The 18,576-nt window shown below is 52.5% G+C and overlaps 2 protein-coding genes across 2 annotated transcripts; one reads left to right on the top strand and one right to left on the bottom strand.

The window, feature by feature from the left end:
- The first annotated feature begins 4,330 nt into the window (after window positions 1-4,330).
- On the top strand, window positions 4,331-11,587 carry LOC133345917 (glutamate-rich WD repeat-containing protein 1-like). Its single transcript, XM_061557037.1, has 7 exons — window positions 4,331-4,852; window positions 6,648-6,765; window positions 7,593-7,755; window positions 7,913-8,126; window positions 8,748-8,887; window positions 9,182-9,379; window positions 10,203-11,587. Exons 1-7 carry the CDS (start codon window positions 4,633-4,635, stop codon window positions 10,518-10,520), a joined length of 1,371 nt encoding a protein of 456 aa, XP_061413021.1. The 5' UTR covers window positions 4,331-4,632; the 3' UTR covers window positions 10,521-11,587.
- TSEN34 (tRNA splicing endonuclease subunit 34) lies at window positions 10,428-18,166 on the bottom strand. Its single transcript, XM_061557023.1, has 3 exons — window positions 16,300-18,166; window positions 12,970-13,195; window positions 10,428-10,562 (listed from the first exon to the last, which is right to left on the bottom strand). Exons 1-2 carry the CDS (start codon window positions 17,528-17,530, stop codon window positions 13,008-13,010), a joined length of 1,419 nt encoding a protein of 472 aa, XP_061413007.1. The 5' UTR covers window positions 17,531-18,166; the 3' UTR covers window positions 10,428-10,562; window positions 12,970-13,007.
- Between the last annotated feature and the right edge of the window lie 410 nt (window positions 18,167-18,576).

Genomic DNA, 18,576 nt, shown 5'->3' with positions numbered 1-18,576 from the left:
TACTTTGTGTACTCTCCACCAGCTTCCCTCTTGTCATCATCATTATCATCAGCGGCGGTGGTGGACAACTCTCCAACTCAACCACTCGACTCAATTAGGGATGGAGCTCTCCATCACCCTCTACTGGCAGAGCAATGGCCCAGAGTCCCAGACCGACAGCTCACCCCTGACCAAGCTCACTCTTGCAAACGACTCTCTCCTCCTGGACACTCGATTACTCTGTTAAACAAAATGAACTTAACACGACTCTCTCTCTGCCAAGTAACACACCCCCCCCCCCCCCCCCCACGTGCACGTACTCTGCACTTCTACTATCCAACCTTTCGTGCTGCACCCTCCACTGGACTCAGCTCGCCATCATGAACTCGACTCCCCACTCAAGCTACTGTACTCTCCACACTGTATGACACTGTACACACTGTACTCTGCACTGTACTCTCCACTGTACTCTCTCCACACTCACAACGCGACCCCTTCTGCACTCTCCGACAGCAAACCCAGCACAGTTATCTACTCTCTCCACCCTGTCCCTCTCCACCCTCCCTCTCCACCCTGTCCGCCCACTCTCCACCCACCCCCCAAACCTTTCTCACTCTCTACCCCTCTCTCTCACCCTCTCCACCCTGTCCCTCTCTCTCCACCCTCTCTCTCCACCCTGTCCGCTCACTCTCCACCCACCCACTCACCCACCCCCCAAACCTCTCACTCTCCCCGCCCTCTCCACCCTGTCCGCCCACTCTGTACCCACCCCCCAAACCTTTCTCACTCTCTACCCCTCTCTCTCACCCTCTCTCCACCCTGTCCCTCTCTCCACTCCCTCTCCACCCTCTCTCTCCACCCTGTCCGCTCACTCTCCACCCACCCACTCACCCACCCCCCAAACCTCTCACTCTCCCCGCCCTCTCCACCCTGTCCGCCCACTCTGTACCCACCCCCCAAACCTTTCTCACTCTCTACCCCTCTCTCTCACCCTCTCTCCACCCTGTCCCTCTCTCCACCCTCCCTCTCTCCACCCTCCCTCTCCACCCTGTCCACCCACTCTCCACCCTCTCCACCCTCTCTCTCCACCCTGTCCGCCCACTCTCCACTCACCCACCCCCAAACCTCTCTCTCTCTCTCTCCCCTCTCTCCCTGTCTGCACTCTCCCCGTGCCGCGCGGAGAATTCGCCTCGAGACAAAACTGCGTAGACTCCCGAGAGAGAGAACACAATCTACACTCACCTTGCCCTCACTCACTCACCCTTCACTCACTCACCCTTCACTTACTCACCCTTCACTCACTCACCCTTCACTCACTCACTCACCCTTCACTCACTCTCCCCTCACTTTCCCTTCACTCACTCACCCTTCACTCACTCACCCCTCACTCACCCTTCACTCACTCACCCCTCACTCACCCTTCACTCACGTTCCCCTCCCTCACCCTTCACTCACTCACCCTTCACCCACTCACCCTTCACTCACTCACCCCTCACTCACTCTCCCCTCACTTTCCCTTCACTCACTCACCCTTCACTCACTCACCCCTCACTCACTCACCCCTCACTCACCCTTCACTCACTCACCCCTCACTCTCCACTGACTCACCTTCCCCTCACTCACCCCTCACTCACTCACCCTTCACTCACTCACTCATCCCTACCTCACTCTCCCCTACCTCACCCTTCACTCACTCTCCCCTCACTCACTCTCCCCTCACTCTCCCCTCACTCACTCTCCCCTCACTCACCCTTCACTCACTCTCCCCTCACTCACTCTCCCCTACCTCACTCTCCTTTACTCACTCTCCCCTCACTCACTCTCCCCTCACTCACTCTCCCCTCACTCTCCCCTCACTCACTCTCCCCTCACTCACTCTCCCCTCACTCTCCCCTACCTCACTCACTCTTCACTTCCTCACTCTCCCCTCACTCTCCCCTCACTCACTCTCCTTTACTCACTCTCCCCTCACTCTCCCCTCACTCACTCTCCCCTACCTCATTCACTCACTCTTCACTTCCTCACTCTCCCCTCACTCTCCCCTTCCTCACTCTCCCCTACCTCACTCACTCTTCACTTCCTCACTCTCCCCTCACTCTCCCCTCACTCACTCTCCCCTACCTCACTCTCCCCTACCTCACTCTTCACTTCCTCACTCTCCCCTACCTCACTCTCCCCTACCTCACTCTTCACTTCCTCACTCTCCCCTACCTCACTCTCCCCTACCTCACTCTCCCCTACGTCATTCACTCTTCACTCCCTCAATCTCCCCTCACTCTCCCCACACTCTCCCCTACCTCTCCCCACCCCCCCCCCCCCCTCACTGAGCGCTCTTCTAACCGAATGACAGCGCCCGTGATGGGTCACTGGCTGCGCGTCTGACTCGCGACCTGACAACTCTGCTCCTCACGATGCATTCAACTCCAGCCCCGTGACCCACGCGGCGTGAGGAGGCCCTCATCCAGCAGTGGATTTCCAGAATGTCACCGTATTAGTTGATTGTTGAAGGTGGTTGCATTTGGTCAGGTGCAGCTTTTAAATTTCTGACCCACGCCACTGCTGATGAATGGGCCTCCGCTTAACGAGACAACGCTAGTAGTAGGCTTTTACCCTTTAAACTGGTACACAACTGACACCTTTATACAATGCATCATGTTTGCAATAACCACAACACAAGCAGTCAAAATGCTAACAAAAAGAAAACAACTCTGATGATGATAATGATATGCACTGTTCTTGAAGTTGATTGGTCCACACCCGAGACAGCTTTCCTTAGAGCCTAGTCTCACATGGTGTTGGACCAGATGACGCCAAAAGGCGTACAACTCAAAAACAGCGCACTATCAGAGTATTGAGAGCTCGGGGTAAGAATTTACACTATGAGACCTCCTTTACAGTGGCAAAATATAGTAATAGGTTTTTACCCTTTCAAATGGTACAAAAACTGACGCCTTTTGGCGTCATCTGGTCCAACCCATGTGAGACTAGGCTCTAAGGAAAGCTGTCTCGGGTGTGGACCAATCAACTTCAAGAACAGTGCATATCATTATCATCATCAGAGTTGTTTTCTTTTTGTTAGCATTTTGACTGCTTGTGTTGTGGTTATTGCAAACATGATGCCTTGTATAAAGGTGTTAGTTTTGTACCAGTTTAAAGGGTAAAAACCTACTACTATATTTTGCCACTGGTAAAGGAGGTCTCATAGTGAGACAACGCTACTCTTCAATTTCTCAGAAGAAGAGGTGGGATTAATAATTATTGTTTGAGATAACTTCAGATGCAAAATGAAGTGCTATTTATCGGGAAACAGCTTTTTATAATTCTCATCAGCTCACGCGGTAAACAAGTCCGTTCTCCCACTCTTACCATCTCTTTTGGCCCATCCATGTGCTATGAAGGAGAGCCATTGCCCGAAACGTCGACTATTATATTCTCCTCTCAGGCTCATACAAACACACACAGTAAAAAAGGTGGAGTTTTAATTACTCATCATCACATCACTAATTATTCATGTACCCTGCCAACGCAAACAGGTTTGTGTAATTACACATTAATTTTTTTTTTTTAAACCCCCCCACATTTTTTCCATGACGAACGAAAATGAAACTTTATATTTCGGTTGTAAAAGCTTATTTTTGTTTATACAGAGAACATAAATCATTTTTTAAAAATCTTTATTACCAATAAAATGACATCATACACCAGGGCTCAAGGCCACTCGTTACATAACGCAGCCGCGCCATCTCCGCCGGTTGACTGCTGCACGTGAGGGCTTGATTACGCCACAGGGGGTGATTTGACCATACTTCACCACGCTGGCAATTGCACATTTGAAGGCAGGGGAGCATAGGTGTGTGTATTACAACAATGTACAGGTGGATTTGTTCATCGCGTACGTGTGTATCGTACACGTCGTGCACTCCCACAAGCCAAGTGTGTTGGCTGATGGCTTCGTTTTTGACTCTCTATTACGTGGCGTGACTGACAGATTATATTCTCCCAACACAAGCACGCGAACGGGTTTGGGTCGCGCGCAGTTTACGAGTTGCCTGTCGCCGAGAGATTTCGTTTGGGCTCCACGAGCAAAGTCTTCCTCTTCCGGAAGACGTCTTCCCTGTTTACGGAAGCGTTACGATTCTAGAAGACGTATTCTTATTCTTGGTTCTTTCGGTAAAGTCACGTAGAAGGGAAACAATAAAATAAAAAATTTAAATAAAAATATTTTTTTATTTTGTTTCCCTTCTACGTGATACATTATTTTTTTTTTATCGTTTCCCTTCTACGTGAATTTACCGAAAGAACCAAGAATATGAATCCCTGCAGTCACGAAAGCTTTACATCAAAATTTAAGACGTATTCTGTTTATAGAACACATCTTCCCTATTAAAGTGACAAGATTCCATACTCTGTGACTGACAGGCGCAAGGCAAGATTCCGTTTTGAGAAGTAAAACTTCCGATTCGAGAAGACTTCGTCTCTATTCCAGTAGATTTCTTCCGATCCAAGAAGCAAATCTTCCGATGATTCTTCGGAAGCAAAAAAAAATACTTCCGATTCAGGAAGACGGCCACGTGGCCGATAGCAGTAAACCACGCCCCCCCCCCCCCAAGTACTGACGTCACTTCTGGTCACGTGTGGCGAGTCCGAGGCAAGATGTCCGCGCCGGGCAGGGAACACGTGGAGGAGGTGGTGGAGGAGGAGGAGGAGGAGATGTCGGGCGAGGAAGAGGAGGAAGAAGAGGGCGAGGAGGAGATGGCAGAGGGTAGCGGGGAGTCGCAGCCCCGGGTGTACCTGCCCGGGCAGCCGCTCTCGGCGGGCGAGGAGTTGGTGCGCGACGACTCTGCTTACCACATGTACCACCAGGCGCAGACCGGTATGGGTACGGGACAGGGGTAGGGTTAGGGCTATAGTAGGGTGACTGTGGGGAGAGTTAGGCTGACAGGGTAGGGTCAGGTAGGGTTGGGAAGGGTCAGATTCGGTGACCCCCCCCCCCCCTCAACTCTGCGAGCCGGGTCTGCAGAACGCGTGGCCCACTCCGTGTTGTCTCAGGGAAACTGAACTCCGGCCGCGGTGCTGAGCGGTGATGCAGAAATCAGGCAGGGCCCACTATAAAAAATAAACTTTCACAAAATAAAAGTTGGACTTTAGTGTGGGAAAGTAGGCCAAATACTCCGTAGAATTAAAACGTGGAGGCCCTGACATCAGCAGTAAAGTGAGCAAGATATTGTAGGGCTGCACTTTTACCTGTTTAAATATGTATGTATGGGGAGCGGTGGCGCAGTGGTATCGTGCGCGCAGCCAACACGAGTGACGATTTTTTGAACTGCGCATGGGCTTTCCCTAGATCGACTCGGCTTCAAATGAATACTCGTGCGGTGTGTAAAATATCGCCACTGGGGAGACAAAGGCGGTCGGGCGTGGTGCTGGCCTTAACAGCACTTGCCATGTCGGCCTTAACAGCACTTGCCCCAAAAATCTGATGAGGCTTTACGGGGGATTTTTATCTTGTATGGGTAAAGGGAGGTTGTAAGGAAAAAGTGGACAATTTTTCTCGGTGTCTCCGTGCCAATGATGACTTATTGTCCACCGGCTGATAGGACGTTTTGAAAACTAAGACGCACCACCCTAAGCTTGTGTCCGGTGCTAATGAGCTCGTACAAATCTGGTGATACACACACCTACCGAATTATACAATGGGCATCTTTCTTCCCATACCTGTTTCTTAACAATGCTACTGAAGTAATGCACTTTCGGAAGGAATGTTTAAACATTATTTTCTTTTCATGAGGAGGGATAGATATGCATAACTGTCAACCCATACGGCTTACCCGTATTCTTGTACAGGAAAATTGAGTTTTCAGGTCCATACGGCGTACAGCCGTTTCGATATGGGCAAAAAACATGTTTTTTTTTCATTTGTGTTTCTCCCATGTGATAGGACTTTGTAGGATGAACTTTGAGATTTATAAGGGCACTGAGTGACCAATAAGGTCTGAATTATTCTGTAAAAAAATTAACCCGTAAAAACAAAGTTTTTCACTATACATCCTTTATATGCGTGGCATCGGTTTTATTTTATTACTCATTTCTGTTTTTCTTGAGTAAGAGTTTCATTTTTATCACATTGGTATTTTAAATTAAATATGAAAATTATTTTTTCCTAAAAAGTGGAAAATTTAGCAAAATCTTTTTTCACGAAAATAAATTGTCACGCACGAGTCTGTGTGCAAAATGTCAGCTCGATTGGATCACGGGAAGTGGGTTAAAAAACGACCTAAAGATTTGCACGGTCGTAAGCGCGCAAGCAAGCAAGCAAGTGAACTTAATATAAAGGATTTAAAAAGTAGGCACAGATAAGGGGTTTACCGGTATGGATATGGAAAGGGGGTGAATTGTCTGCTTATTTGTGCACCAACTTTTCCTTGAAAATGCAGGGGGGGGGGGGTGAAGTGAATCTTATGATCGCGATAATATAGTTCAATTTTCAAGTTTATTCTGTCTTAACCAGGTAGAGAGAACTCAAGACCAGTACAGTCTCGTGAGCAAGTGTGACCTGGATCACAAACATTACAAAAGCAAAACAAACTAAAAATAGAGGAATGAAGCAGTCGCAGTCGGGGCAAAAACAATAACTGTGTTGGGTGGTTTCTCTCTCTCTCTCTGCGCAGGGGCCCCGTGTCTCAGCTTCGCGTTCATCCCCGACGAGCTGGGCGAGCAGCGCACAGACTTCCCCCTGACCATGTACCTGGTGGCTGGGACGCAGGCCGACACGGCGCAAGCCAACAGGTGCCTGGGCCTTCTGATGGTCGGCAGGAGCGTTGCAGCTGCCATTTCCTTACCACAGCAGCTACTGAGATCCTCATTCGTGCCTTAATCACACCCCCACTGGACGTTTGCAACTCTCATCCACAGCTTCCCCCAAATCCCTCGGCCTCAAACTCCAGACGATCCAAATGCCGCTGACCAATTCCTCACACCTGTAAATGAGACCACGTCATTCCAACACTCCCGATCCCTCCACTAGTTTACAATCCAATCCCGGATCAATATCAAGATCGCTCTCGCCGTTTTTAAGATCCATTGATTTTTCCCTACCTGCCTCTTTCTCTGCAGTTCTCCCCACACTCTCCTACATCTCCCCAATATATCTCACTCCGCTCCTCTCCACATCCTCTGCTCCAGCAACCAAGGCTTTCTACCAAAGCCCACAGTCAACCTTTGCATAGTGGGAGGTCACTCATTCTATTTTACTCTGCTTCGTGACGTTATGTATTAAGGACGGTCTTGTGTTCACATGCTCTTGAGATAGCTTTACCGATTTACAATTTAGTTTTTTTTATTTTGGTTGCAGACTCCTGTCCTAATGCATGTCCTCCCAGCAGTATACACAAGTACACGACAGCGTCGATCATAAGCTCACGTGTGGTAAGCTAAATGGTGGGTATTTCCACCTCTTACAAGATAGCTGGCCGGCATGAAAGAGTAAAAAAAGAATAACCCCTAGAGGGACTCTCTATAGCTCCCTCCAGTGGAGACCCCTGAGCCGGCAGTAGCGTGAGCATCAATGACGGAGTGTCACCTGTTCCCCGTGGCGATGGCCGTCCCGCTCCCAGGCTGCTCGTGATGAAGATGTCAAACCTGTTGGGCACTGGCCGCGGCCGCGAGGAGGAGACTGCGGCGGAGGACGAGAGCAGCGACGACAGCGACGACGAGGACGCCAAACCACAGATGGACACGGCGCTCGTGCCACACTACGGTGCCATCAACCGCGTGCGGGTGAGCAGCGTGAGTGAGCGGTGTACTCTCAGGGTGAGCGGTGTGGCGAGAGCGAGCGGTGCGAGTGAGCTGTGTGGCGAGGGTGAGCGGGGACTCGGGCAAACAATCGATCAGTGGTGTTATGTTTGTAAATATGCGCCCGGTGCCCGTGGTGCAGGTGTCGCGTGTCGGTGGGGTGGCGCTGGCGGCTGTGTGGTCGGACAAGGGCCGCGTGGAGCTGTGGGACCTCCGGCCCCAGCTCGCCGCCGTCGAGTCTCCGCAGGCGCTCGTGAGCTTCGTGCGCGAGAAGCAGAACGAGCTGAGCCCCGTGTTCTCCTTCTCGGGGCACCTCGCCGAGGGCTTCGCGCTTGACTGGTCGCCCACCGTTCCCGGTGAGTGCTGCCCCCTCGCTCACCCGGGGTCACGCTTTCATTTAACCCGGTTTGTTGGGCATCAGGATAGCAAAACTTGGCAAAACCCCTGCCCCCCCCCCCCCCAAGAGTCTTAAGGTTTAGTGAGGCTCTCCTGTGTAAACGTGTAATAATAATGATAAATAATAATTTTAGCTTTCCAGCTAAAAAAGCTCTGTGCAGTGGGGAGCGCAACCAGTTCCTCGATTTCCTGACTTCCCTTTTCATGCTGTCCAGTCAAGGTTGACGGTGTTAATGTGTTAGCTCTGTTCAGACGGTTTTTCTGTTTGTCCATCGATCATCCTGTCTATAGCGGGGAGGGGGTCACAGTCGCTCCCTCCATTTCTTACCATTTCACTTCTTTGCAATGCTTTGCAGTTGAGGGGGAAATTCCACGAGTGCTCTCCTTCGGCACGGGCAGTCACATTAATCTCGTAAACATGATCCAAAGCAAGCAGAAAGTGTCAAGTTGTGTAGCCAATTGGGGCTTGCCCGTATAGAAAGCTGGTCAAATCGATTCAAGGATTTGCCGATCCTCGATCCCGTGACGAGTGTGGCTCTGATCCTAACTCACCGCTGCCATCCCCCCCCACCGACCCCCAGGCCGCCTGCTGAGCGGGGACTGCAAGAAGAACATCCATCTGTGGAGCCCGCGGGACGACGGCTGGCACGTGGACCAGAGGCCCTACACGGGGCATACCAAGTCCGTGGAGGACCTACAGTGGTCTCCTAACGAGGCGACGGTAATTAGCGATCGCCTTGGCGATTTCTACCCTCACCTTCCCCCACCCCCCCCCCCCCCAGCCGCTCACTTCGTATTTACGCGCCGGGTGTCGGAATGCAAGTAGCGATTGTTTCAGTCTCGTTTGCTAATAATAACTTAAAACGTCACGTTTATTTCGTGTAACCAGGTGAGAATGTGAGAGGCTAAGATAGCAGTAACAACAGTGTGTCCGGCCCGCATCTTGCCGTTCTTGTCTTCGCGAGTTGACCGCGTTTGCCTCTCCCTCTGCTGCGTCGTCGCCGCCGCTGTGCAGGTGTTTGCGTCGTGCTCGGCGGATGCGTCGGTGCGCGTTTGGGACGTGCGCGCCGCCCCTGCCAAGGCGTGCATGCTCACTGCCGAGCACGCCCACGACGCCGACGTGAACGTGATCGGCTGGAACGGGCGTGAGCCCTTTCTGGTCTCCGGCGGAGACGACGCCCTCATCAAAGTCTGGGACCTGCGCCAGTTCCAGGTACCGGGGGGGTGGGGGGGGCCCTTATGATGCCGCTCAGAGGTGGCGCACGTTTGCCACTCATTGCAGAGGTTTTCACCCCCGGTTGGAATCCGGCAGGCCCACCCTGGTTATTGCTGCGATTATGATGCGCTGTCTGCTTCACAGCTGAAGTTTAGAATCCAAATTGGCCAAATTAGAAATGTTACCTGCAAATTACTCCATTGGGATTGCACGCGCAGCAGCGATCGTCGCCCCCTACTGACATCCCAGGTGCCGAGATAGCCTCTACCGCAACAGGGCACCCCCAGGGACAGCTGTCGCTAGGAGTGTCCTTTCAATTGTTTGAGATGACACGCAAGTCGCTCATCACGCGTGTGAAGTGCTCGGACGCCCCGGTGTAAAGGAGAGCACTCTATTGCAAACAAATTGTGATTAATGGACATCCCAGAAAAAAATATAACCGACCTGAAGTACAATGCGTCCTAAAAATACCGGGGCTAATTCAGTGCTGGGGCACCCCAGAATGTGATTTATTACAAAACTCCATGACTTCCATGAAGACCACATTTAGTCCATTGACAGCTGGCAAATCAACATCCATCTCCTCGCTGCTCTAAAGCTCGCGTTGCTCGCCGTGACGTCTTCAACCACCGTCTGCTGCGTTCTCCGATTTCATTGTCGTCCGAATCGTTTAGCAGAGTTCTGTGAATTAAATCTCAAGTATCGCACCTCTGGCGAGATGTGCACGGCGTGACGCACGACTCGTGCGGCGTGGAACATGCGATGTGACACGTGCACCCTCGTCACCCCCCCCCTCCCCCGTGCATGCGCACATGAGCAGAAGGGTGAGCCCGTGGCGAGTTTCAAGCAGCACACCGCCCCCATCACATCGGTCGAGTGGCACCCGGGCGACAGCTCCGTGTTTGCGGCATCGGGCGCCGACGACCTCCTCACGCAGTGGGATCTCGGCGTCGAGAGCGACGCCGAGGCTGGTGGCGGCGACACCACCGGGGAGCTGGCCTCCATCCCCCCCCAGCTCCTCTTCATCCACCAGGGCCAGAGCGACATTAAGGAGTTGCACTGGCACCCGCAATGCCCCGGCGTCATCGCCAGCACGGCGCACAGCGGCTTCAACGTCTTCCGCACGGTCAGCGTCTAATAACCGCGAAGCGGTGACGGAGGAGAGGACACCGGCTGAAACCTGCAGCCGCCGCAGTGGTTGGGGGAAAAATAAAAACAAGGAATGAACTCCGACTCTTTTGCACAGCTGGCCAGAAGAGCAGCGAGCGACTAGAATTATTATTCTGATATCTGAGAACTCGATTATTACATTTTTTTGTCCCCCCCCCCTCCCCCCTCAGCCTCATTCCGATTGTGATATCGGCATCGTTTAATGGAGTCTCGGTGCCCCGTGCCATGGGCTAGAGAAGGGTCAACTGGAGAAGTAAACACAGGACTATTTCTGGAATCTCTTATCCACATGTGGGGGCACCCTGCTACAGTAAATTCCAACTTTTATAATGTTTTATTCTCAGCTGGAGTTTAGCCAAATTGAAACGAAACAATTTCACGTGATGGGGGTGTTTTATGCAGTCATCGGTTACCAGGCTGAGAACATCAACTCGCTTCAGCTGAGGACCCAGAACAATCGCAGGCATCCAACACTCGGATTGGAACTCGGGCTCTCTCCGCGGTGCCGGCTCAGCATCTTGGACCACTCAGCCACCTGGCCGCCTTGAATTGACACCGATGGGGTTTTATGATGGTTTATTTGTGCACGAAACCTGCAACTCGCTACACGAATCGAATTGAAACACAGGCGGCCGATCCCCGGCTCCGAGCCCAGGACACTGGCTCGGCGGCACCGGCTTGGCACCTCCGACCCACCCGGCCACTTCCGATTGAGCAGCCTCCAGTGGGGCTTGGCCTCCTGGTCTGGTTGTGTAACACTGCCACCACCGTACCCCGCTTACAAAGTAGAGTTCACTGCAACTGCTGCAACAGCTCCGAGCGTGTCTGCCCTGCCCTGCCCCGTCTCCTCGTCGCGTTGGGAACTCTTTAAGCTTAACGGTCGATGCGCGGCGGATGACCCAGTGGCGGTCACGAGGCGCCTCGCTGTGTTTTTCTTGTAACGTGAATCCGCGGTGTGGGGGCTGGGGCGTGTTAGAGATGCCTGCGTGGTCACGTAACCCCGCGGTTGCGTAGGAAATAAAAGCGAGGTATTTACACGACGCTTCCTCCGTCGCCGTTTTTTAAAGAATGAGGCTTCGGCCGGTTTGAGTGTAGCATTGTTCCGTGACGATTCGTCGTCGGGTGGTTCGACGGGACACAATAAGCAAGCCAAGTGGACTGCTGCCGAGACGCTGAATGTCAAAACAGGTTTAGAGTTGCAGCTTCTATTGGGCCAATGCTGCCTAAATGATGCACTTTTCAGAAGGCTGTGTGGCTGATGTGATGTGTAAAAAAATAGGAAACTTAATGCTTGTGGAGGTGGAAAATTGTCTGCTTATTCATTAATCGGTTATAAGAGTTTTCTTATCTTCATACGTAGAATTGTGGAAATGATATGCTAATTTTGGGTGGAGTTTAGCACAGACCACTGCACTGTTGACCTGGCTGCCCGGGGTTCGATTACAAGGCACCAAGCCAGGAGTGAAATGCCAATACACAAGGGTGGTAATGAAGCTTCTATGGCGACCAAGCAAATTAACAATAACAGTAAACACAAGTGCATGTTCTCTATTGCCACGAAATTCTGGTCTGTTCTGCTTCGGAGATGGGGAGGTGGTTTGCACGCTGCACAAAAAACAACTTACCAGAGTTCAAATCCTGGCCAGAGCCAAGATCACTGGCAAGTGTACTCTATCTCCAACCATGCGCTGACCAGGTTGGCGAAGCATGGCCAAACCATTATCATAACCGTCAAGGCATGGGAACTCCCTCATCCAGCAGTGGGGTGACGAACGGGGCTGCAGGCTATTTTGTTGATTTTTATACTTTCAGGATTAGGTCCACGCATTAAGGAACTCTGCACAGACGAAGGAAAAAAAGAGCGAGACTACGAAACCATCCGTCCTGGATCGTAAGGAGTCGCAGGATTTTCTGAAGGTTGCTTAGGACCAGACTCCCACCCGTTCCCCACTACTCGGCCTCTTATTCACCACCAGCCGGGCAGCCAGAGGTGTCACGTTACGGGTTTGATGTTGCAGCATGGCTGTGGGAGGGGGAGGTGAGAGGTCACCAGCGGCGTAGCTAACGAGTGTGCAGACGGCGCAGACCCCACGTATCCACAGCGCGGTGGGGGGGGGGGTGCGTGGGCTAAATTCCAACATATTCTTAGGTTTTTTCGGTAAAGTCACGCAGGTAAAAAATTACTTTCATTAATTTTAATTTTTTACCTACGTGACTTTACCGAAAAAACCTAAGAATATGAATCCTTGCAGTCACGAAAGCTTCAAATCTAGAATAAATTCCAATAGCGCAGAAGTGGTTGGAGGTTCAAAGTTGTCAGTTTTATTTTGGTTGGAGGTTACCGGATGAGCTCTTGGTGTTTGTGATATTTCACGGATGAGGTGGTGGGAGGCTGAATGTGCGACATTGGAACTTGCCGGTTGGGCAAGGGCTGCGACGGGCAGGGCGGTGGTCACTACTTCCAGCCACTCCACTGCAGGGAAGTGTAGCGGACGCCGTCTCGGGGCATGGGCGAGCACAGCAGCACCGTCTTCTTCACGTTGCTGCCGAGACGCGCCGCCGCGAGCAGCTCCACGAGCGCCATCGGCCGCTCGTCGTCGTGACACAGCGCGATGAAGTGCGAGTGGAAGCGCAGGGGGTCTCCTGCGAATGCGCGCCACGAGAGATTAGCGGCCTTGCCAACGGCTGGCTTGAAATGATAACACTGGTCAACACACTTTTTCTGGCATAAGGTATTCCAACGGTTTTATGGTGGGGTGCCGATTCCAAATCTGGCATCAGTTTTTGTCTATCACGTCAGATTTTTGAGATATCAAATATAGCATTTTTAATAAAAACTGCAGAAGAAAAATATTAAATAAATGTGGTTATCTACATCAAATTATATTATAAACGCACTATCCTAAAAATACAGCACCATATTTTAACACTAAAGCAGTCACTGACTCGCAACAACTTGCAATCATAAGTGACATAGTTAATTTCGAGTAAAATCAATGAAAATGAGGTATATGCCGATAGCATAAAAATGAGATGTGATAGAGCAAATCTGAGATCAGATTTGGAATCAGCACCCTGAAATTTGTCTAAAACAGCTGCAAAAGTCCAGGCCAGAATTTTTTTTTGTTGACCAGTGTAATGGTTAGGACTGGTCTGTATTAACGCTGTTCCTATAGCGCAGGGCTTGTTTCAAAAGCGCCGCGTTTCACAGATGGATGCAGTCTGTCAGGAGGGAGCGATATTGCCATGTTAATCCTAATTCTGAGTAATTTACGGGTAATTTTCAAATTTGGCAAATTTACACCGTGATGCCGCCACAATGGACCACTCGTTTCGAAAAGGCTTTAGGGGATCTTTAACGTCCGCTGTGAAGCAAATGGTGCGTTTGTACCGTTAATACACCCGAAGGATTAACCAGGGTGGCCTGCCAGATACGAACCTCTGCAACACACATCAATGACGTTTTATGGAAATCGCCACTGGCAATGAGTGTATAAACACCCATCACAATGGCGTTTGCAAAACATCCAAAAATATAGGAACACAAAGCTTGCGCAGTTGTCGGTTCTGGCATTCTTTCTCGATTGTTCGGTTTCCTGCACCCCCCCCCACCCCCCACGTGCGAAGACTGCGCGCGTTACAACTTCTACAGCAGCGGCGTCTTCATCTGCCATTAGCAAGAATTACGGCGCAATATAAAATCATCAATAGGGGCCATCCATTTAGTAGGTACGCAAAAATCTGTCAAAACTTGACCCCTCCCACCCTGCCTGCCTGCACTCACGCGTACTTTTTACACCCCCCCTCCTATCTCTGTACGTTCGTTTGACCCCCCCCCCCCCCCCAAATCCTATAGAATGGCCGATATTTAATCCAGGTAGAAACGATTAATAATATTAACGTGTTTAAGCAAACAGTCCCACCGCGCGACTAACTCATATGAAGGCCAATGTAGACAAATAAACACATTCTTGCGGAGGGAGCTGGTAGGAACACGTTGGGTTGCTCGGTCAATGGCCAGGGTCAACGGCGGCGTGGTGTATTCCGCAAATATGCCCGACTGTGAGGGCGGGCACAAGCCGGCGTGAGGAGGTTAAACGTTGAGTTTTATAAGGGCACCATGGGGTGAGCAGCCCCTCCCCACCCTCCCCACCCAGCCCCTCCCCTCTCCACCCAGCCCCACCCCCCACCCAGCCCCACCCTCCTTACCCAGCCCCTCCCCACCCAGCCCCTCCCCACCATCCCCTCCCCACCCAGCCCCTCCCTGCACGACGGACACAATAATCCCCTGTGGGCTGGTGTAACCAGGAGGTTCCTACCAGTATTATAGAGGCTTCACCCCCCCCCCCTATACGCATTTGGGTTAACCCCCCCACCTCCCTTCTCCATGCGTACGTACTAAACGGATGGCCCCATAATAGTCGCAGCATCGTGTTTCCATGTTAACCAAAACCTGCTAAGCGTGGACGCGCCTCATGGCTAAGCTCTCCCCCTAGCGGGCGATGGTCGACTTCGCTGCCCCGTGCTGCCCTCGGCAGCGTTGTTCGTGAGAGGGCCGGGCTTGGGGCCGTACATAAATGACGTCACGCAATTTTTGACGATTTTTGACCCCCCCCCTTCGTCACAAAAAGTCAGACCCCCCCCCCTAAAATATGACGTCACAAAGCTCTGCCCCCCCCCCCCAAATAAAACATGCTTCAAATCGCTTTAAACTATTGTCATTATTTAATGTGGCGCTGCACTCTGATGTTGTAGAAAACATTTATTAAAAAGTCTATTTAATTAAGTAGAACGTGTTGTCTATATTTATTTAAAGTTGCGCATTTTTACGTGACGTCACATTTCTCACCCCCCCCCCCCTCGTCACACATCGTCACAAATGTCTGACCCCCCCCCCCCAGGTGCGTGACGTCATTTATGGACGGCCCCCTCGGGGTGTCCCTGGGTGGGGGGCCCTGCACGACCGAATGTCCATGTCCCCGTGACCTCCCACCCACGTTCACTCTCTGCTATGCCCCCCCCCCCAGCGTACCTGGTAAGATAAGACTAAGTAATTTTTTATTTATATAAATAAAAGTTATTTGTTTACATTTCCTATACTTTGCATTCCGATTGTTTTTATAATGTTTGTTGGAACGCGACCTGCCACTACCGGAGAGCTTTTTAAATCCTTTATATTAAGTTCACTTGCTTGCTTGCGTGCTTACGACCGTGCAAATCTTTCGGTCGTTTTTTAACCCACTTCCCGTGATCCAATCGAGCTGACATTTTGCACACAGACTCGTTGTGCGTGACAATTAGTTTTCGTGAAATTTTTTTTCCATAACTTTACACTTTTTAGGATTTTTTCAAAATATTTAATTACCAATTGCTTAATGGTGACAGGCAATCATCTGACCCATAGGTGGCAGCCATCTCAAGCCAGAGGACGAGAGGACTCTAGCCGCCACGCATATAAAGGATTTATAGTGAAAAACTTTGTTTTTACGGGTTAATTTTTTTATTCATCGGATTCCTCCAGTACGAATAAAGGTTCTGATACCCAGAACATTTAAAATCGGGTACACACCTAGCCCATCATTCATCCTTCAAAGGTCGATAAAATTCCTGCCCCCACTGTGCCGAAATCTCCCACGGATTGAACTCGCCCAAAACACCACAACAACGTGGAATTCCCCAGCTGCGAGCACGCACAGCACGACTTCTTTCGCACCGTACGTATCCAACCGCGCTACCGCCAGCCGCACCGGGGTAGACGAGGAAGTCTCCCCCGAACTTGGCTCCGCTCGTGAGGTGCAGGCCACGCCGCTGCAGGTCGCGGTAGACGCGGTAGCGCAACTCGTGGTGCGGTAGCGCCGGGTGGGGCCACAGCGAAGAGGCCGCTCGCCACTCCACGACACGCAGGGTCCTCGTGGCACTCGCCGTGCGCACCTGCACCAGCATGCTCTCTCGCGTGAACTGGAGACCAGCATCATCATCATCGTCGTCCTCATCATCATCCTCGTCGTCCTTGTCGTCACCAGCAGCAGCAGCAGTGGCATTGTCCTCCTCGGCTTCCTGGCCGGCATCGTGGTGGTCCACGCACGCCTCGCCAAGCTCCATGTCCTCCAACTTTTGCTCGCCACTCTCAGCCGTCACCTTGTCCCTCTCACCAGCATCCTCAGCAGGTTCGAAGGTCAACTCAGGTCTCTCCTCACCGGCATCCTCAAAGTCTCCCCTACCTCCTCCTCCACCGCCACCCATCCCATCTCCACCCCTCGTCACTCCACCACCACTCATCCCATCTCCACCCCGCGTCTCTCCTCCTCCACCACCACCCATCCCATCTCCACCCCTCGTCTCTCCTCCTCCACCACCACCACCCATCCCATCTCCACCACCACCACCCATCCCATCTCCACCACCACCCATCCCATCACCACCACCACACATCCCATCTCCACCCCTCGTCTCTCCTCCTCCACCACCACCACCCATCCCATCTCCACTACCACCACCACCCATCCCATCTCCACCCCGCGTCTCTCCTCCTCCTTCACCGCCGTCGCCGGGTCCCCCCCGCGTCTTGCGCCGCTTCGCCTCGCGTCCCCGGGCGATGGTGGCAGCCAGACCCCCCCGCATGCGCGCCCTGCGCTCCCGAATGGCGAGGCGCCTCTGCTCCCTGAACCCTCGCTCCCGTTCCTCCTCCAGCTCCTGCACCCTGCGCTCCATCTCCTCGCCGTCGCCCTCCTCCGCCGCCGAGGGCCTCACGAGAACGGCGGCTCCCGTCTCGGCCAGGAGCCTCGCTTCCTCGGCCATGAGGATGACGGGGAGGCCCAGGCGCGAGTTCTGCCGGGGCTGCCGCGCCAGGGAGCCCGCGGGGGAGCCCGCGATGCCGTGACGCTCCCGGAGATCGCGCGCCTCGGCCGCGCTCCACAGCAGCGCCGCGCCGCCCGCGGACACGTGGACGAGCAGGGGTCCCTCCTGCTGGTCCGACATGACCCGACCCGACCCTCTCACCCCTTCACCTCAATCCCTGTCCTGTCCTCACCCCTTGCCCTGACCTCCGTCCTCACCCCCTCACCTCACCCCCTCACCTGAATCCCTGTCCTCCCCTCACCCTGTCCCAACCTCACCGCCGTCCTCACCTCACCACCCTCACCTGACTCCCTGTCCTGCCCTCACCCCTTGTCCTGACCTCCGTCCTCACTTCACCCCCTCACTCCCTGTCCTGCCCTCACCCCTTGCCCTCACCCCTTGCCCTCACCCCTTGCCCTGTCCCGTCCTCACTTCACCCCCTCACCCCTCACCCGACTCACTGTCCTGTCCTCACCCCTTGCCCTGTCCCGACCTCACCGCCGTCCTCACCTCACCCCCTTAACCTGACCTCACCCCTTGTCCTGACCTCCGTCCTCACCTCACCCCCTCACCTAACTCCCTGTCCTGTCCTCACCTTGCCCTGTCCCGTCCTCACCTCACCCCCTCACCTCACCCCCTTGACCTGTCCTCACCCCTTGTCCTGACCTCCGTCCTCACCTCACCTGACCTCACCTGACCTCACCTGACCTCACCTGGGGTTACTGCTGCAACCCCGCTGCTGGCTGTCTGTGTGTCGTTCCCAGAGCCCCCTCACCGCAGCCACACGTGGCCGGCAAGGGGACCCCGTGGGGCGGACGTCATATGGAAGCGACGGGGTCCACACCCCCCCCCCCCCTCCCACGTAACATGGCCGCTGTGTTACTCAGCGTCTCGATGACGTCGGAGGGGCAGGGCATGGTGACGGTGATGGTGACGTCACGACGGTGATGGTGTTGATGTTGAAAGATGATGGTGGTGGTGTAAATTTAGATTTAAAGCTTTCGTGACTGCAGGGATTCATATTCTTGGTTCTTTCGGTAAAGTCACGTAGAAGGGGAATAATAATTAAATAATACAAATATTTACTTTTTTTTATATATAAATCTATTTTTATTCTTTTAAAAATAGAAATATATTTTATTATTTTTAAAATATAAAAAAATTGTATTTCCCTTCTATGTGACTAT

This window comes from Lethenteron reissneri, chromosome 3, assembly GCF_015708825.2.
Source record: "Lethenteron reissneri isolate LAM-NWPU_2019-01 chromosome 3, ASM1570882v1, whole genome shotgun sequence".
Classification (NCBI taxonomy): domain Eukaryota; kingdom Metazoa; phylum Chordata; class Hyperoartia; order Petromyzontiformes; family Petromyzontidae; genus Lethenteron; species Lethenteron reissneri.
The sequence above is the reverse complement of the archived record's forward strand: the minus strand, read 5'-3'. Positions and strand labels throughout refer to the sequence as shown.